General features: G+C 41.0%; 1 protein-coding gene across 3 annotated transcripts in view; it reads left to right on the top strand.

Moving 5' to 3' along the window:
* The window catches only part of NRG3 (neuregulin 3), a gene marked incomplete at its 5' end in the record, with an annotated part of 1,046,633 nt that overhangs the window by 1,000,467 nt on the left and 24,912 nt on the right, over window positions 1–21,254 (top strand). For all 3 annotated transcript variants that reach the window (XM_081104470.1, XM_081104469.1, XM_081104468.1), the window contains 2 exons: window positions 10,467–10,569; window positions 17,293–17,419. In XM_081104470.1, the coding sequence (XP_080960596.1) occupies window positions 10,467–10,569; window positions 17,293–17,419 (230 nt within the window). The remainder of the gene's footprint in view (window positions 1–10,466; window positions 10,570–17,292; window positions 17,420–21,254) is intronic.

Raw genomic sequence — 21,254 nt, 5'->3', positions numbered from 1 at the left:
GGAACTGTAAGTAAAGAAAATGACATAAAAGTAAATTCCATCAACTGAGATTGCAGTGAACATACAGGAGGGCCCAGCCTCAGGTCAGCTGTCATTGCCTGTAGGTAAGGTTGGCTGCACACGAGAGAAGTGGAGCAAAGTCTAGGCTCCAGGCAAAAAGCGGGGAAGAGGGAAACTGGTATTTGGTTCATCAATTCCATGCCATCCATTATTCTAGACACTTTATTTGTGCTCGCCTATTGAATCTCTTAACAAATAGGTGAGGCATGTCATTTTCCTCCATTTTATTGACCAAGACCATGGATGAGAGAGAATAAGAACAGCTGTAGTTGGTGTTTAAACCCAGGGGTACCCAGCCACCAAGCACCATGCTCCCTGAGTGAAGTGGGCAATGGGGGGAGTGGAGGGAGGGTGCAGCTAAGGGCAGCCCTGGTCTTTTTCAGAGTCTTAGGCCAGGCTGCCTGCCAAAAGGACTTTCCCACTGGTCCTATGTCAGTTTCCAAAATGTCACTGTTACATTACCTTCTCTAGTTTCCACCTTTATAACAAGAAATATGATCATATAAAAAGAGAGGAGCAAGTCCTGTGTGTAACAGAAAAGGTGAGAGGATCAGCGCTGGGAGTAGAGATAATGAAACATCCTTTACTAATTCCTGTTTAAGTAAAGATTGGTTTTTGTCCTCAAAAATGACTTCATAATCTGGATTTTTAAGAAATGAAATGCACAAACATTATCATCCCATAAAATAATTTCAGTTACCATCTATTTGATAGAAACAAATTAAATTGCCAGTATTTAGCAATTTGTTGTGCCACTGCCCCCCTCTCCCCTATGATAGTGTTCTATGGTTGAGCCTAATCGTTCATACCACTTGGAGTTAAGAACTACAATGCCATATATCTTAGCTCATTCATTCCTCACGACTTCTCTACAGTGACGTTCATGGTAGCCTCAAGTTACAATTAAGTTATTCCCTGCTTTCTGGAGTTAGGCTGGAATTCTTGATTCTAAATCCAGGCCAAAGTGGTTTAAATGGGGTAGGTTTGGAGAAAGTGCATTTGATTGCAGCATGTGAATGGTACACGGCAGAGGACCCACAGGCTTATGAGGGCGACCATCATGACTTCATCAGAGAGCCCAATGACCTCCACATCACTAAATTAATGGACTCGATCTCATTTGGCCTAGCAAAGTACCAATAACCCATCCTAGAAAACTCTGTGTGTGTTTTTCATAATATTCTCGTGTTTTGCTATGTTTGTTGTTTGGTTTTTACTTTTCTTTTTGTCTGGTTGGCTGTTCCTTTTGCATCTCCCCTGCAGGTTCCTTCTCCGCACTTCCATGCAAGTTTGGAATCCCTCGAGCCTCTATCTTAGCCATTCTTCTCCTATTACTCTTCATTTTCCCTTGGGACTATCTTATTGACACACAAGTGTCACTATATGCATAGCCCCTAAATATTTCTATCCTGAGCCCTGCCACCTCCTCTTAACCTAGATTGCCATGTTTAAGGGTCCACTGGGTATCTGTACTTGGATATCTTCCAGGCCCTTAAAACTCCCTGAGTCTACAACTGAGCTTGCGACTTTTTCTTCCGTGTCTGGCCTTCCTCCAATATCCTGTTAGCTAACAGCATCACCATCTAGTCCCTTATAGTTTCAACCTAAGTGCTTTTCATTTCTGTTCCTTCCACTCCCCACCATGATTGTTACTGCTGTCGTACATTCCTCATGCCTGACCTGAGCCATTATAATAGACTCCTAACAGGGCTCTGCATTTACTCTATCCCTTCTAATCCTTTCCACCCATGCAGAACAATGGAAATGTAAATATCACCACATCACACTCCTCTCCTTTCAAATCCTTCAGTACCTCCCTGCTGTTGCAAGGTTATGCTCATTGCACAGCAAGTCCCCATTGCCTCTTGCTCTGCCAAGCTATTAAGGGCGAGCAAAGTGCTCATACAAAGTCTCTGGGGTTTGGAAATAACCTGCAGATTCCCGAATGTGCCATTTTTATCTCCTACAGCAGGGCCTTTGCACAAGTGGTGGTTTTCTCTTTCTGGACCACTCTCCTCATCCCCATATCTCTTGCCTACTTGGCTCCTAATTTTATACTTCAGATCTCTGACCTCTCATATCTATGAATAGGTCCATTTATCATATGCTTTCATAACATTACATACCTCTTGTTAGAACATTTATTAAAGTCAGCGTTTCATCCCTGCCTTGTTTGAAGTTTATAAATAAAGTGATAGATCTGTGGTTACTCAAATTAAAAGTGGCTAAAATGAAAGTCAAATCCAACATTGCCAGATGCTTGCCCCCTTGCTCTGGCCCCTCCCATGCTGGTTCTTGTGCCCCATGTGACTACACTCACCCTCTTTGGGGTTTTAATTTCACTCTTGATTTCAATTCAGAATTGATTTTGTGCATTTCCCCAGGCCATATTTGACTACCTTCAAATAAGAACAAAAACACCACAAAGATTTCAGGAGGAAATCATTCAGTGTAGTGCATACAATCTTGTTTTATGTTTTAATGAGTATTATTATCCATCATTTTCATAATTCTTGTTATTGGCACAGGCCAGGTGGGGTAGCTTATCAGATGCAAGTCATGCTTATCCCATTGCAGTCATCAACTCACAGCAATTAAGTGAAATGGAGTTCTTTATAGTCTGTGCAAGTATGTATTTGTTTCCAAGTTCAAATGGAAAATTTAATGAGCTTACAAATGTGGAGATAGAAAGGATTGCATTCTTTAAGGTAGGAATGCTTCCAAACCAGGTGCCAATGACACATTCTGTAATCTCTTTAATTTGAATCTTTTCAAATGTAAAATGTAAACTAAGACTTGCCAGGGCCACCTGATTGCCCTTCTCCGCTTATTCAGAAAACTGGATAGTGATATTTCTTTTGGGTTTACTTTCTGTTTTATGACACTCCAGTCAAAATAAAACAGAAGCAAAACCTAAGAAGGGAAAGAAGAGGGGAAAGTTCTTCTAAATCTCTGTTTCCCAACACACTTCTGTAGGAAAAAGGACAGAAAAATTTGTCATGTTTAAAAATAGTGCATGGTCCCAGGAAAGAAAGTAAAAAAAAAAAAGACACCAGGGCCTAGAGATTGGGTTCTGCATGTGGAGGCTTTAATCCATGTCTGTGTGTCTGGTCCGGACTTGCTTAATTAAAGATGGAGTCCTGCAGCTGACTTTGCTGGGAGAGGAACATCACAAGCCATGGACTCACGTTAGCTGGCCCTGGAAGCTTCTGGGGCATTGTGAAAGCATCCCAGCAAGTCCTGGTATGGGGATTACTGTGCCCATGAGCCAACTCTCAGCCAGTTTTCTGGCTGTGAATTGGTATCATGCAGAATCATTGACCGGCTGCCTCCCTCATGCCCCCCTACTGGAGATTGAGCCGACAACCTAGGCATGTGCCCTTCACTGGGACAGAAAACCAGGCAGCTCACCATTGCAGGCGCGGAGCATGTTGAAAACTCTATATAAACCCAACCATGCAGAGCAGGGGTCCTCAAACTACGGCCCGCGGGCCACATGCAAATACAAATATTGTATTTGTTCCCGTTTTGTCTTTTTACTTCAAAATAAGATATATGCAGTGTGCATAGGAACTTGTTCATAGTTTTTTTTTTTAATATTTTATTGATTTTTCACAGAGAAGAAGGGAGAGGGAAGGGAGAGGGATACAGAGTTAGAAACATCGATCAGCTGCCTCCTGCACACTCCCCACTGGGGATGTGCTCGCAGCCAAGGTACATGCCCTTGGCCGGAATCGAACCTGGGACCCTTCAGCCCGCAGGCCGACGCTCTATCCACTGAGCCAAACCCGTTAGGGCCATAGTTTTTTGTTTTTTTTTTAAACTATAGTCCGGCCCTCCAACAGTCTGAGGGACAGTGAACCGGCCCCCTGTTTAAAAAGTTTGACGACCCCTTATGTAGAGTGTATTCCTGGAGTCTGACCAGACAACCTGAAAATCACCCAGAAAACTAGGGCCTGGCAGTCAGATGGCATGGGAAAGAACCATGATAGTACCTGCCTGTGGGCAGATCATGCTACAGTTTATTCAGAGGCCTGGGAACAAATGACTTCATCATTTTCCTTCTGACACTTCGCCCTCTGCAAAGGACTTAGGACAGTCGCAGCAAGGAGGCCAGGTTTGGATGGGGAAACCCCAATGAAAAGAGCCAGGTGCAGAGTTCAGGAAAGGGTGGGGTCAGTTGCTGGTGGTCAACTTGGAAAAGGAGGATTTGTGTGAAGCCTGGGAGGATGTGGGATGAACAAAGGAAAAGTATTAAACCTTAAGGGCATCCCTGGGTGAGAGTTGCTATTTCAGGAATAGCATAAAGCAGAAAACCCCTGTAAAGCCTGAGATATCTATGTATCTATTAGGTAACAAGTCTTGGGGTGTCACTCTGTGGGAAGAACCACAGCTGGTGCTAGAGAAGCAGTGGTGAGTCAAATGAATAAATCAACAAAAACATGGTCTCTGCACCAATGGTGCTTACAGGGCAGGGCAAGATTTTTTGCGCTGGTGACATTTAATTTGAGATCAGAAGGTGAGTAGGCATTTAAAAAACGAACATGGAATAATATTCCAGAAAGGGAAAAAGAATAGCATGTATCAGGTCTCTAAGGAGTTAAATGTCAGGTATGCTGGAAGAAAAGGAGAGGAGATAGTATAGGTGGATGGTGTTGTATCAGGCATATCTTTTTTATCATGTATATCCTTTACTTGTCCTTATATTCTTTGTCCCCTCAGATTAATATGTTTGCGACTATAATTGACGTAAAAATAACACTTATTTAAAATATATCATTTGATACACTTTGACATAAATATTCATGCATGGAAACACCATATTTAAGATGATAATATATCTATAATTCTCCAAAGTTTCTTCATGTCACCCCCATCCCCAGTTCCTCACTCCAGGTATCCACTTGCATGCTTTCCACATACTATAGATTGGTTGTCATTTTCCAGAATTTTATACAATTAGGATAATGCAACAGGTACATTTTTGGGGAGTCTGACTTGCACTCAGCATAATTATTTTGAGACTCATGTGTATTGTTACTTTTATCAATAGCTCATTCCTTTCTATTTCTGTACTAGAGTCCCAGTGCACAAAAATTTGTGCACGGGCGGGGGGGGGGGGCGGGGGGGGGGGGGCTGTGTGTCCCTCAGCCCGGCCTGTGCCCTCTCGCAGTCTGGGACCCCTCAGGGGATAACCACCTGCTGGTTTAGGCCCGCTCCCTGGGGGATTGGGCCTAAGCTGGCAGTCAGACATCCCTCTGGCAGCCCAGGAGCCCTCAGGGGATCTCCATTTGCCAGCGGAGAGCAGGCCTAAGCTGCAGTCTGACATCCTTAGTGCTGCTGAGGAGGCAGGAGAGGCTCCCATCACCATCTCTGCACTGGCAGCCATCAGCCTGGCTTGTGGCTGAGCAGAGCTCCCCCTATGGGAGCGCACTGACCACCAGGGGGCAGCTACTGCATTGAGCGTCTGCCCCCTGGTGGTAAGTGTGTGTCATAGTGACCAGACATTCCCAGTCTTTCTGCTGTTAAGGTCAGTTTGCATATTACCCTTTTATTATATAGGATAGAGGCCTGTGCATGGGTGGGGGCCGGCTGGTTTGCCCTTCAGGGTGGGGGCCCCACTGGGGTGCCACTGGGGTGCCTGGCAAGCCTGGTTGAGGGGCTGATGGCTGTTTTCAGGATGGCCACACAACCTTTAGGGTGGGGGGGTCCCCACTGGGGTGCCTGGCCAGTCTGGGTGAAGGGCTGAGGGCCGTTTTCAGGCTGGTCAAGCCTCCCCAGTGACAGAAGCTCCCAGCCTCTCCTTTTTTTCTTTTTCTTTTTCTGGGATTTATTTACCTTCTATAATTGAAACTTTGTAGCCTGGAGTGGAGCTCAGAGCCAGCCAGGGCTTGGCTTCCTCCATCGCCAGGGGCAAGCCAAGGCTCCAGCTCTGTGGCCACGGCCTGCTGAAAGCAGGTATCTGGGGTTTATTTACCTTCTATAATTGAAACTTTGTTGCCTGAGTGGAGCTCAGAGCTGGCCAGGGCGGGTGGGAGGGAAAGCCTCCTGTACTCAGCTCCATGGCTACAGCCGGCTGAAAGCAGGTATCTGGGGTTTATTTATCTTCTATAATTGAAACCTTGTTGCTTTGAGTGTAGCTTAGAGCAGGCCGCGGCAGGTGAGAACCTTGTCTTCCTACGTCACTGGAGCAAGCAAGGCTCCTGCTCATTCCAGCTCTGTGGCTGCCAGCCATCATCTTTGTTGGCAGTTAATTTGCATATCGCACAGATTAGCCAATGGGAGGCATAGCAAAGGTATGGTCAATTACCATGTTTGTCTATTATTAGGTAAGATAATATCCCATTGTATGGATATAGCACAATATGTTTATCCATTCACCTGTTCGTGGGCATTTGGATTGTTTCCACTTTTTTGCTATTACAAATAAAGCTGCCATGAAAATTTATGTACATAATGAACACTTTCATAAGTCTTTGGTAAATCTCTAGGAATGCAATAGCTATGCATAAGGTAAGCATATGTCTAACTTTCATGAAATTATTTCTTAAGTGGTTATATCATTTTACATTTCTACCAGAAGTACATGGAAGTTAAAATTGTTCCACTTTCCTGGTATAGTCATTCTTTAATTTTAAACATTCTAGTAGGGATGCCATATAGCTCCAAACAGATTAATTTTCAATTTCATAATGATTAATGATGTTTGCATTTACAATCTATAAATATTTTATGTATGTATTTGCCATCTATATATCTTTGGGGAAGTGTTTATTCAAATCTTTTTTCCATTTCAAAATGCAGCTGTTGTCTTCTTATTGAGTAGTAAGAGATCCACTTATATTATACCATATACAAGTTCATGTTATTGAATATATATTTTTGTTGAACAGTCAATGTTTTTGAATATATTGTAGATATGAGTCTATATTTTGAAGAGCAAACATTATTAACTTTGATGAAGTCCATTTTATTGATTTAAAATTTTTCATACTTTGTATCTTTTGTATTGTAGTTAAGGAATCTTTGCCAAACCCATGATTACTAAGATTTTCTCCCATGTTTTCTTCTAATAGCTTTATAGTATAAAATTTTACATTAATGTCTCAAATCAAGGTTCATTTTTATGGATATGGCTATACTACTGTTATAATGTCAATTTTTTTAAAGATAATTTCCCCTTTGAATTGTCTTGGCATCTTTTCATAAATCAATTGGCCACATATTTTTTGCATATATTCCTGGACTCTCTTGTCTGTCTATAAGTAGGCCAATATCAAGGCACTATGGTATTGGCCTAGAGTGCCTTGATTACTATAACTTCATAATAAGTCTTGGAACAAAGTAGTTTAAGTCCTTCAACTTTGATTTTTTGGGCTACCAAAACATTGTTATGGCTACTCTAGATCTTTTGTATTTCCACATAACATTTAGAATTAGTTTGTCAATTTCTGCAACAACAAAATTCCCCCTGAAATTTTCAGTAGAATTGTACTCAATGTATCTATTAACTTGAGGAAAATTGACATCTTAATAATATTGAGTCTTTCAATCCATAAACATGATGCGTATCTTCATTTATTTGTCTTTTTAAAATTCTCTCTATAATATTTGGGTAGTTTTCAGTGTACACACCTCATGTATCTCTATGTGCTTTATATTTTTGATGATTGTCTAAATAATAATTATATGTTAATTTCTGATTATTTGTTGTTATTAGACACATATTTAATTTTTGTATCATCTATAATACAACTTAAATCATGCAAAATTGCTAAGCTTTCCTTACTAGTTATACTAACTCTTTCTTTGTGGATTCTATCAGCTTTTGGCATAGATGATCATGCTATCTGAGAACAAAGATGATTTTTCTTCTACTTTCCAAAACTGAATGGATTTAATTTCTATATTTGCTTATTCCACTGACTAAACTTCCAGTACAATATTGAATAGAAGTGGTGAGAGGGTATATTCTTGCTTCATTCCTAACCTTAGGGAAAAGCATTCAGTCTTTTACAATTAGGTATAGATTATATATATATTCTTCATAAGTGTGATGAAGTTCCCTTCTATCCCTACTCTTTGAGAATTTTAATCAGGAATTAATGTTAGATTTTAAGTAAATTTTCCACCTAATTGATAATTAAATTATTTTTATTGGCTGTTAAAATTGTGAATCACATTTATTAATTTTTAAAATATTAAACTAACCTTGTATTCCTTATATAAACCCCACTTGGCCATGGTGTGTTACTTTTAACATCTTACTGGATTTAATTTCCTAAACTTTTGGTGAGAATTTTTGCATCTATGTCAAGGGGGAATATATGTCTGTAATTTATTTTCTCTTATGTCTTTGTCTAATGTTCATATAAAGGTAATGTTGGCAACATAAAATGAATTGGAATGTTTTCCCTTCTCTTACTCTCAGTGATTGTGAAGACCCTGAGATGGTAGAAGACAATTGGATCTTAAGAAATTAATCTTTTAAAAGATAACATTTTCTCTAATTGAATAATTTTCTTACTTTGGTGTGCATGAGAAACACCTGAAGATTTTATTTCTTTCTATTATTTTTAAGCATATCCTCAAGGAGAGGACTTTTAAAAAATGTACATTTTTATTGATTTCAGAGAGGAGAGGAAAATGAGAGAAAGATAGAAACATCAATGATGAGAGAGAATCATTGATTGGTTGCCTCCCGCATGCCCCCCACTGAGGATCAAGCCTGCAACCCAGGCACAGCCCTGACAGGGAATTGCACCGTGACCTCCTGTTTCATAGGTTGACGCTCAATCACTTTTCTTTTTTTTAAGTTTAATTTAATTTAATTTTTTCCACCACCATTGAAAATTTTCTTTTGAATAGACATTTTTATTCAAAAGGTCCAAAGTGGATCCTTAGTTGACATTTACAAAGAAAAACAAATATCCCCCAGTTATTCTCTTATAGTAGATCTGTGTTCTGAGGGTTCCTAGCCTATTCAGTGGTTCTCAAAACATGTTTCACAGACCAGCAACATCAGAATCACCTGGGGATTTTTTTTTTAATGCAAATGTTCTGTCTCCACTTCAGACCTACTCTGGGAGGGAAAGTAGGTGGCAGACTGCCCTTCAATAACTCTCAAGGTGACTCCAATGCATACTAAAGTGTGAGAACTACTGCGTTATGTTAATAAGAACGAATCCAAAGGAATAGAGGCACAATTAATTTTGTATATTTTGTGTTATGCATCAAGATTATTTCTTTTATACTGACTTCTTTTTGTGTGTGACAAATATGAAAGATCTCAGAGTCAGGAAGGAGGGTAAGTCAGATGTTTGAGTAGTATGGAGAATGTATGGATGATCTTTAGAAAAATGGAGAAGCAAGCTGATGAGATTGTTAGCCTCTACTGGATGTCTGCTTCAGTAATGTGATTGTCAACCTTTATTGCTGTCTCCTTTCTCAGTTGTGCAATCTTCTCTCCAATTCTGAACTGTTCAAGGTAGAGGGGTAGAAAAGGCAGTTGACTGGATTTGTACACAGTTATTTTGACAAATGAGTAAAGGGGAAGGAGAAAAGGATCCAGAAGTGAGGGTATTTGCAAGAGAATAAATGAGTGTAATCATGCACCAAAGTCTGTATGCTGTATAAGGAGAGAAATGAAGACAACAAGAGGACAATAACAGAAAGAAGGTTCGGAGATCTATGGGTCAAAGGTCTTGATGAGATGGAAGAACTGTTTCAGTAGACATATTTCAGAAAATGAGCTGGGAATATAAATAATAATGGCTGAGAAGTGAAATGCTTGTTTATGAATTCTGTTGTTTTTATGCGATAAGAAGCTATAAGATATGGTCTTGATAACAGCAATTGAGATAATAGAGATGCCAGATGATGGGTATTGAGGAAGTCACAGAATGGGTGAATAAACATTCACATCCATATTGAAGTTCTTTTTCATTAGTGATGCCAATCATAATCGTGGGTGAATGACAGCCAAAGACCAAATAATAAATGCAGTGGCATCGTAAAATAAATTGGAAGTCATCACTGGCACAAGAAGGCTCTGATGGGCTCACATTTGTTTCTGTAGCAGATTATTTTGAACCCAACCATCATTTCACAAAGATATGCCCCCCATGTGTCCTAACGTCATGCGATGTCTTTTGATAAGATACATAATTGTGATATGTGAGTATGAGTTCTGACTTAGCCATGCAAATCAAAATGTAGCAATCAGCTATCCTGTAGACCACTGCCAACAAATTGCATGCTAATAAGTTCCTCATGTTTTCCCTATTCATGACAGGATCAAAAAAGTTTGCTTTGAAAGGAGATACCAGCTTAAAAGCACAAGGACGAAGATTGTCTCAGCTGTGCCCTGCTAACATCCTTTCTAATTTCTCTTTTCAAATTCACAGAGAGTGAAGACGTTTATCAAAGGCAGGTGCTGTCAATTTCATGCATCATCTTTGGAATTGTCATCGTGGGCATGTTCTGTGCAGCATTCTACTTCAAAAGCAAGTAAGACCATTCTCTCAAGTGTTAAAAGGCTACTTCTCAGAGGAAGCACTTTGTCTTTTTTAAGTTCTCAGTCTTTGCTCCTGACAGAGGGATCTTGTAAAAATGGGCCCATCCAACATCTAGAGTGACTTAGAATTTTGTAGCCTGTGGTGAGTGTACATGCCACACTTGCATGTATGTGTGTGTGGTTTATCTTTGACGCACATAGCTATCATCCCTCTCTGTGCTCATAAAAACTCTGCATTCTTTGCACATTTTGATTACCTGCCAGAATTAAAGTCTCAACATTTGCCTGTGACTAAGGAGTTCACACTCTTGTGACCAGAGAGGTCACACTGCTGTAGACCTAAACATTATCAACCAGTATCTATTGTTTTTCTTTAAAAAATCTACATGTTTTCTTTCAATAGTGTTTTTACATAATATTCATAAAGGTTTTAGCCAAATGTGAAATATGAAAAATTATAAAATCTATTTTAGTTCCCCAGCTGGTATACATATCCCGAATATGCCCTATACTTCCTTTGCCAAAAAACCAGACCTTCTGCACATAAAGGTAGTTAGTTTTGAATAATAATGTAGGCTAAAATATACATCCATATACGGCTATGTAATTATATATGTATACCTACATATATCTTTATTTTAAATAAACTTTGGTAAAGGTATTTTAATTATTATAATAGCATAATAAAATAGGAAATACAGATAAACATACTATTTTTTGGTTTCTTCTAAGGCACGTAGGCCTGAATAAGTTGGCACCAATTCTGTTCCTATAGCTTGTTGAAATCCAAACCAAAGCTTCATTGCTTTTCATTGACATATATTTTTCTATCCATTTGTTCTTCTAAAAATAGACCAATTTCCATATATAGCCTATTATACTTGTCTGCATATTTGTTGATCTTCAGAAAAATAATGGAAACTCAGGTCTGAATCCAGAATTAGTAACTATTATGTTTTAATAAACTAGTTTAGAATACATTTAGATTTTCAGAATTACTGTGAAAGAGTACAGAGATTCCATATACCCAGACTCAGTTTCCCACTATTGCCTTATATTAGCATGACACATTTAATATTGATACAGTAATACTAACTAAAGTTCATACTTCCAGATTTCTTAGTTTTTACCTAATGTGCTTTTTTGTTCCAGGGCTACATCCAGATGCCACATTACATTTAATTATTACATCTAGGCAACTCTTAGCTGTGATGTTAGTGGGTTTTTGTTTTGTGTTGTTTTGTGTTTGTTTTTTATTGCTCATTTTATTTTTAAAATTTTTATTGAATTTATTGGGGTGACATTGGTTAATAAAGCTATACAGGTTTCAGGTGTTCCTGTTCATTTTAAGCACTTATTCTTTGTCAGAGACACTGAGCTTTTCATGTATTAGCTCCCAATCCTTACGACAATTGGAATTGTGTGTTATTGCTGCATTTTTTAAAATATCAGGATTCAATTTTAAAATATTAAGTTGTCAAAGCCACACAGTAGAAAATTGCAGATGGAATCATTTTTTTTTTTAAAAAATGATTTTTATTATTTTTCAATTACAGCTGGCATACAATATTACATTAGTTTTAGGTGTACAGCAGAGTGATTAGACGTTTATCCCTTACCAATCGATGGGGTCTTTGAAGTTGCACTGTTCTAGTTTCAATCACATGCTTTACACCAACCACGTTGGCTCATATATCCTTTCACTGGCTGCTGAAACTGCTGCGGGTGAATGAGGAAGCCCTGCTCAGGTGCAATCCGGAGCACTTTTTAATTTTATTTTTTCAGGGAGGCTACAGGGCACAGTGGCTGTGGTTTTACATGTGTTCAAATCTTCAGGCTGCCACTTGCTTGTTATGAACTCTTAAGCAAATTACATCCAGTCCCTTACCTTTGATTTCCTTTTTGGTAAGATGGTCAACATATAGCTCCCTTCTAGAATGTGTTAAGGATTAATGGGAAAATATTGTCAAAAGGACACCACAGAGTATAAAAGAGTAAGTACTCAGTGGGGCTTGCTATTGTTCACAGCCACCTTTTCCGCCGGGCAACCCCAGGTGAAGAGTGCGCCCTGGAGCAGGAGACAGGCGATCACCTCACCCGGTGGTGCAAGCTTCTCCATGCTCCTCCTGCCCTTGAGAAAGAAATGGCGTATTTAACAATAGCAAGTTATTATGAAGAAGTGCTTCATTGTTCTCACTAGAGTGTGAGTTTTAGTCGTACCACATTTACATGGAAGATTGATGATCATGCTCACAAGACTGGCGAGCAGCTGGGTAACCTGGGCCTTCGGTCTTCAGGGCAGCAGTGGGCTCTGGGACACTTCCTCCTGCGATGCAGTGAGCAGTCCAGGGTTTAATGGAAACCTGTTCAGTGTCGGTTTCTTCCTTAGCCAATGGAGGAACACTCTTCCCGAGCTTGCCTTCTGCCTGCCCAGCTGGAACATGTTCTCATTAAAAACAAATAAATAAGAAAATGTGAGAAGAATAAACTGATAATAAAAATGGAAGTCTTTCCCAGGTGGAAATTATAGTTCTCATTAAGAGTATAGTTCCTTCTTCTGTACACTTTCCAGGCATGGTCTTCCTTTACTGTTCTTTGCCTGAGCGGAATCCACACCCCACACCAGGCATCTGATTTACACAGCTGAGGGCAACGTGCACTGTGTGTGTGTGTGTGTGTGTGTGTGTGTGAATCAAATAAATGTTAGTCTTTATTAAAAGAAAACTAGGTATTAGGTTTGTTTTGTAGACGTAGCATGATTCATTCACTCACTAAATAAGACACTTCAATCTGCAGGCTGACGCTCTACCCACTGAGCCAAACAAGCTAGGGCAGTATTTACATATTTTTAATATAGAAAGTATACAGTTTTTCTGAACTGAATCCACTTTCTAAATCATTTCCTATTGGTGAACGTGCATGTTTATAACACCCTGACACAGTATTCTCTGTGCTGAGTGCTGGAATTCCAAGTCCCCTCCCAAACCCTTGATCAGACTCTACCTTGACCTTTCCTCACTTTCATAGAGTCAGGTTGTTTCCATGTGGATACGTTCTTTAACTCATCTTGAAAGCCACAAATTCTAGGATTGTGGGACCTCTCTATCATTGGTTTTTCAAATAAATTCACTTGAAACCTCCATCCTATATACCAGGATGTACTATTTCTGGTGAGAGAAAGTCAGGAGTTACAAAAAAGCTCACATTCTCTTGGTCACTTACGTTTTAATCCCCATAAACTCCCAGATTCCACCACTCTGGTCCTTTCTCCATTCTCTTGTCACCCTTGTTATGGCATGACCTCAGCAGATAGAATACTATAGCAAACTGTTAGCTGAGGAGGTAGAAGTGACAAACACCTTCTTGAATTTAGAAGGTTTTCTAACTGAATGAATTAAAACCCAACGACTCTGAAGGACCCAATGGAAGAAATTCTCATCCCTCCCAATAAAGCAATACATTCCCCCAAGTAGCTAACAGAACTATTCATTGAGCTTTCAGTCGGGCTGATATGGCTCACATGCAACTATACATTCTCATAGGTTTTCTTTTTACTTTCAACTCACGTGGGTAAGAAGGGTGAGACTGGCTGTAGGGGTCCTTAGCAGACTTTGGAAATGCAGGACATGTTTCAACTCTAAGAATGGAAGGGGATGGGAGAGGAGGTGTTCCAGGAGCAAAGGCTGGACGAATAATGATCACAACTGGGAAAACACAGGAGGAAAACAAGTGGGTGCTACTGGTACACAGCAGAGATGGTGGCCAACTGCTCTGACTGTCGGTTATCACTCTCTGAAGTAAGGTATTGTAGGCACAGAGAAAGCCTCGTAAGGACAGCAGCGAATGCTCGGGTATGCTGCTATGATGCTCTTCAGTGGTGAAGGGCTTAGTCCCCCAGTTGCTAAAACACAGTTATGCTAGGAGTTACTTTTCTCAAGCACATACTCTGACCTGAGATAGATCACAGTTGGTGATGGTTCAATGTGAGGCTCTGAAGGCGTAGACTTTTCCCCAACATGCAGTGCAAGGCCAGGCCAGTTCCAGAACTTGCTGTGGGATTTACTGAGATCTGCATGGCATCCTTACTTTTCCTGCAGTCCAGTCCTGTTTCCTACCCTTTGCTTCTGCTGGTGCCAATCCAAAGAGCCCTCCCTAGTAAGAATCCTGCACACTCCTTCTCAGTGTCTACTTCCCCAAGAACCCCACCTGCAACATTGCAAATGTTTTCCAACAGACTTGTGACATCAGATATGCCACTACTTACATTTCAGTTCCTTCTGAAGAATTGAGCCAGAGAAACTTAAAAAACTCAGTTTACTATGCAATGTTGATACCGACATTGCTGGCTAGTAGGGTTCAGTGTGCAATGCCTGCATCTGGTCTCCCCAGAGCAGGTGTTCTCATGAGAGGGTTGATGGTACAGCGATCATTTTCCTCTGCTGGCAGTTACTGGGGAAAGGATGAGAGCAAAAATGCGCATGCCTGGGAAAGGGCAGGGATGACAGAGAAGGAGGCAGGTGAGTCTGGACGTGAGTGAAAAGGAAGGAAAGGAAAGTAAGTGATAAAAGGACTCAGGAACTGTTCTCAAACATTTAATAAATAATTCCTTCAGAAATTTATATTTCCCAAACACCGAATTATGGAATCACTGGAAGATAGTGTTTCTTATCTTTAATTCTTAGGAGCATAAGCCCCTCTCACTGCTTCATGATGAGTTACTCAGGTGGAACTTTCTGATCTCCCATTTGCTTCTTCAGTGAATTCCTGATAGGGTTTCTTGACTATGATGTGCTTCTAAAAATGCTGATGTGATTGATTTATTTTTAACAATAGGCTACAGATGAGCTGTTAGGAAGTAGATACATAATTACAACTGGATTAAAGCAATTTAGAGTACTGGAGATAAAAGCCCCCCAAATAATTGAAAAGATGAAAGAAATATTTAAATAGAGTGCATCACACTGGTGTAAATTCAAAACCTCCATATCCCGTGGCAAATGCTGAGAGATACAGTTCATACGGTCTTTTCTTTGCTCTCTGAGCCAGTGTTCTAATTCCTCTGTAGCATCTGCACGTGCACGCGTGCTAACTGGTGAGCCGGGGAGGAGCTCAGCATTCCGCATGCGCTCTCACGTTTAGTTTCCACAGGATGCATGGAAGATAGCTTTTACAGACTCCATTTGCAGATGAAGAAGCTGAGGCTCAGGGACGGTTAGGAAATCAATCTCTTGATTTAGGAAATCCAAACGGAACTGGAGGGTGGCAGATACAAGTCTCTGCCCCTCTAAGACCTGAGTCCCAGCTCTGCAGGGAGTGGCCTGCTGGTGGCTCCCTGCAAGGCCAGCGCTCTGCTCCACCAGAGCTCTGTCCTAGGCAGGGCCGTGGGCAAGAGGCAGAGTTCAGGGCAGATGACTCTGCAGAGGCTTTTGTTCGCTTGCTATTGTTTGCTTGTTTTATTGGTGCTGAGTCTTCTGCTGATAGATAGGTGCTGCAAAGCCCTTGGGACAGAGCAGCTAATAGCGCGGTGATCTGTTGCATCATGCTGCTATAGCCAGCCCACATATGCAGGCGGGAGTCCTTTATTTGGAGTCCGAACACTGTGAGTAGGCTCAGCCTTCCCGCTGAGAAGCTGCGGGTCCACGGGCAAGTGCTTTGCCGGTTCTGAGTGGCGGTTAAGAGTGCTGAATATGTGGCCACAATGCCTGGGTCTGCATCCAGCTCTGTAGCACTTCCTGGCAATGTGAGTGTGGGCAAATGATCTAACTTCCTGTGCCTCAGATTTCTTATCTAAATGGATACAGAATTAATGCCTTGTCACACAAAATTATTGTGAAGAATAAGTGAATTGATAGATGGAAAACATTTAAAATGATTTTGGGCCCTAGCTGGTTTGCTCAGTGGATAGAGCATCAGCCTGTGGACTGAAAGGTCCCAGGTTCGCTTCCAGTCAAGGGCACATGCCTGGGTTGCAGGCTCAATCCTCAGTAGGGGACGTACAGGAGGCAGCTGATAAATGGTTCTCTCTCATCATTGATGTTTCTCTCTCTCTCTCCTCCTTCCTCTCTGAAATCAATAAAAATAGATTTAAAAAATAAAATGATGTTTGGCACATAATAGATACTATTTAAGAGTTAACTGTTTTTGTTGGTTACAAAAATGTTTGCAAAGGGGTAAAGATCTCTATAGGCAGGGTTGATGATAACAATAATGAGCTGGTTCTAAACTATAAGAAAGAAAATATACACTCATTATGGTACATATGCCAACCATGCAATCAAGCTACACACGCTTGACTTGTAAAGATACAAATCATGTAACTTTGTAGTATGTTACATGTGTGTGGCTGTTAGGTCCAAGCTTCCTATTTTCCACTGGTCACTTCTCCAGAACATTTCCAATTCTTTGCAGCTGACCACTCAGGCTAAGGGACCCCTTGCATCCATGAGGGCAGGGACCACCCATGACGTTGCTGTCCGCCTTCAGAACACTGCTGGGCGCGAGTCCCTGGGAGATGATGGGCAATACCACCTTCTCTCCAAATTGGAAGGAGTTCTTGGTGAAGTTGAAAATGAGGGAAGGATTCCCTTTAAAAAGAGAATTAAACTGAGTTTCCTCTAGCTTTAGTAAATGACAGATGATAGGAATGAATGAAGCGAACAATATGCGTAGCATACATATATGTAATGATTTATTCATTTATTTATTTAAACCTGCAGAAAACAAGCTAAACAACTTCAAGAGCAGCTGAAAGAGCCACAGAATGGTAAAAACTACAGTCTCAAAGCATCCAGCACAATGGCAAAGTCAGAGCACCTGGTGAAGAATCATGTGCAGCTGCAGAATGTAAGTTACATGTCTCTGTATCTCTTCCCACAGCCCTCCTCAGCGGTCCCAGGCCAGGCAGGGGTGGGGAGCCTGCAGTCAGACTTGTATGTGTATTTTTACAGTACTTTGGAGAGTTTTTTCTTAAATCATCTTGCAGTTCCATGTGTGCACATGAATGAATACATGTACTGGATAAAAGAGAAAAGTTAAATCTCAGCCTGGATTACAATAGGTCATATAAAGTCGTCTCTGGAAGCAAAGAGAGCTTCAGTTGTTTGTTCCATAATCACGTACTGAATCCTTCCATTGTGTCAGAAATTGTGCTGGGCACCAGGGATACAATGTTCCCCACCATATGGCAACTCATGTATTGTAAGAAATACAAACACCAGAATCAGAGATGTGTGGGCTGAGATGGTTGCTATTGCAACAGAAATTGGAGAAGGGACCAAAGAGGAAAGGGGAGAGGGGTCAGGTGGAGGCTGCCTCTTAAGAAAGTCAGGCTTGAGCTGAGTTTTGAAGAATGTGAAAGGTTCATCAGATAGTCACAGGGCAGAGATGGGAGAAACACTCAAGTCATGAATCCTAAGAATGCACCTCCAAGGGAAGGAAGGGTGTGAGAGAAGGCCAAGGTGAGCGAGGTGGGCGGTGGGCACTGTGGAACCACGGTCAGTACTTCTAACAACTTGAAGTTAAAAGCAAACTCTTGGAATCGTACATCTTTCTAAAGTAGCTTTCATCTTTTCTGAGATATATTTCAAAATGCTGAATCAAAGGCAAGTGGATACCGCCTAAGACATACTGAAATATATCTCTCAGGGTAGCCATTCTGCCCCCGCACAAGGTTGCACTTCCTGATTCTCAGGCACAAAATGAAGGGACAGAGGGCACAGTAAAAATCCAGTATTTGAGTATAATAGTCAATCACCATGACACATTCCACCCCTCCAAATGCATAAATCACTGGGAATGTATGCATCAGTTGTGACTCTAAGATATCATTACCCAAACAGTTACCATTTTGCTGGGCATAACAGATGTACTTAGATGTTTAATGTGGATTCATAAATCAGGATTGCTTCCCAGCAAAGTTTTATTTAACTGGTAATCATGGCGATGTGTAGAGATTCTTCGTTTCTGAAACAGAGAGAATGCTTTTGCTAATGATTTCTAATGAGTATCATCCCACCGCCCTAAAACAAATGCAGTGATGGAGGGCTTCAATTCCTTAGCATCTGGACCTGTCAAAGACAAAGCCAGCCACTAGCTCAAATAGTAAAGAGAGACTGTAATCAGTAACCTACTATTGCATTATGAAAGAGGGTCCTGTGTGAACTGAACTTCAGTTTGTTCAGAGGTGACTGAGTGTTTTTTGTTTTGTTTTGTTTTAAATATATTTTTATTGATTTCATAGAAAAAGGGAGAGGAAGAGAGAGATAGAAACATCAATAATGAGAGAGAATCTATTGGCTGCCTCTTTTGCACCCCCTACTGGGAGTAGAGCCTGAAATCTGTGCATATGCCTTGACTGGGAATCAAACCGTGACCTCCTGGTTCCTAGGTTGATGCTCAACCATTGAGCCACACTGGCCTGGGGTGACTGGGTGTTTTAAAGACAGAATGAGAGAATGGGATGGGAGAAACAGCAGGAGCTTAATAGAACTGGGTGTCAATGTAAGAAATGTTTAAACCTGTAGAGGATTTTTATGAGTTTATTTGAGCAAAACTGACATCTTCTGGGATGCCAAATTTCAAGGGACTGAGAAAACGCTCCAGGAACTGGCAGTTGGCACCTGACTTTGTACATTACAATCAAAGGAGGAGACCCAAGGGGTTACATGAAATCCACTGGTGAGTTAGGGAGGCGGGAGGAAGCAAAGCTGAATATCTCTGGGGTTGGATAAGAAAGTAAAATAAATAGACCCATGCTTCTTTTATATTTGTGGGAATAGGAGAGTAAACAGTCAACAATTAACACAATTAACAATAACAATAAGGGGATTTGTGGTCTCCACTGTGGTGCAGTGAGATGTGTGGTGGGGGAGAGGAAATTACCCTGATATTCCAAAGGTATGTTCACACGCAAAAGGTCAGTAGACAGGTTCAGCTAAGGTAAGAATTGACCTTTGTCAGGGAAGATATCAGCCTAGGATATGACTACCCACCACTATTAACTTTTAGTTGGAGAGTTTTAATTTCGGACCATCCTATGTGGTTACTTTATATCTCTGAGTTTGTAAGGCCACCACCACACAGGGCTCCGCCGAGCTGTCGTGTTTAGTACACGGCTCCTTTTCATCTTCTGGGAAGTGAAAAATTACGAGTTTGATCAGTGTAAATGCGATTAAGCCAACATTTATAGCATCTGCTAGCTGGTAATTATTCACTTTAGGATTATATACTTCCTCAGAGACTGGGCGACAGAAGCCCTATCCTTTTTATTGATTACATTTCAAAGAAATGGTTTTTGGGTCCTTGAGAGACACTCCTGAGTTGCAGGAGATTCATATACACCTCAGAGTGACAAAGGAAGTTTGCAGTTGCAAGCCCTGCTTAGCAAATGCCCTAGAAAAGGGAGGTCAGGGGCCCTTGCTCAAGTGTTGGCTAGAACAAAGGGTGAATTATTTTGGAGGCCTTGAGGGTTTTGTTTGTTGGTTTGTTCACAGGAAGGCCCTTTAAGTGGGCCCAGAGTCAGCCTTGGGATGTTATAAACTATGTTAGAGTTTAGTCATCTTTTAGTGTGGCTGTGAGTGGGTGAGTGGATGAAATCATTTGTACTGAGAATCTACAGTTTTATAGGCCAAAGTGGAGGCCTTCTCAAAATGAGGGCTTGGAGGAGCCTGTCTAAAGTTTGGTCAAGCCCTGGCCAGTGTGGCTCAGTGTGTTGAAGCATTGTCCCGTGCACTGAAGGTAGCTGGTTCAATTCCTGGTCAGGGCACATACCTAGGTTGTGGGTTTGATCCCTGGTTGGGGCACATATCAGTGGCAACCAATCCTTGTATCTTTTTCACATTGATGTTTCTCTCACCATCGCTCTCTCCATCCTCCCTCTCTAAAACAAATTAAATAATTAGTTTGCTCAAGAAGAAAGAGCATCTTTGCCAGTCCCTTTGCATTTTACAGGGTTACAGCAGAAAACACAGCTTTGTATCCATTTTTATTTTTTCCTTTCACTAAACACAGGAGCAACAGCGTTTTGTGTCTGATCTATACTCGCCACACTCACTCATTTGAGAGATAGCATCAAGGTCCACAGAGTGGCCACTTCACAATGTTCTTTCGTCCTTCCCCTCCTAGTAGACATCCATGTTCTCTCCCATTTTTTACTACGAAAGCAAAATGAGAAGAAACTTCACTGCTGTGCTCCTCCCACCCATCATTTGATTGGAGTTATTAGGATTAGAACAAAAGAAAGAAATTACTAACTGTAAGGATCCAACACTTGAAAGACCTTTGAGAATAGATAATTTTTTTCTCTCCCTCCTCTCTTTTCTACAGCCCATCCTCCTCCCCTCCCCCCACCACACACATGGCATTTGTGTGTTTGCCGAAGGCAGCAGAGGGTGAACCCAACTGGATTATTCCCATAGAGTCATAGATAAGATATGGGAAAGTGTCTTTTTATATTGATCCCATTTTTTAATAAAGTGGGTGTATGTATAAGACATTTTGTCTCGCAGTAGTGATGTGGTCAGCTAAGATAATACATTTCAAGAGATCATCAGTCCACAGGTCTATACAGGAATTGGGAGTTCAGGCAGAGAATAGATATGAAAGGAAGGCTGAAAAAAGTGAGTGCATCGAAGAAACATATGCATGCCAATGTGGGGGCGGGGGGGCTAAAAAATAATAT

This window comes from Myotis nattereri (assembly GCF_964212035.1).
Source record: "Myotis nattereri genome assembly, chromosome: 13".
Classification (NCBI taxonomy): domain Eukaryota; kingdom Metazoa; phylum Chordata; class Mammalia; order Chiroptera; family Vespertilionidae; genus Myotis; species Myotis nattereri.
This window is presented reverse-complemented; position numbering and strand designations above follow the sequence as displayed.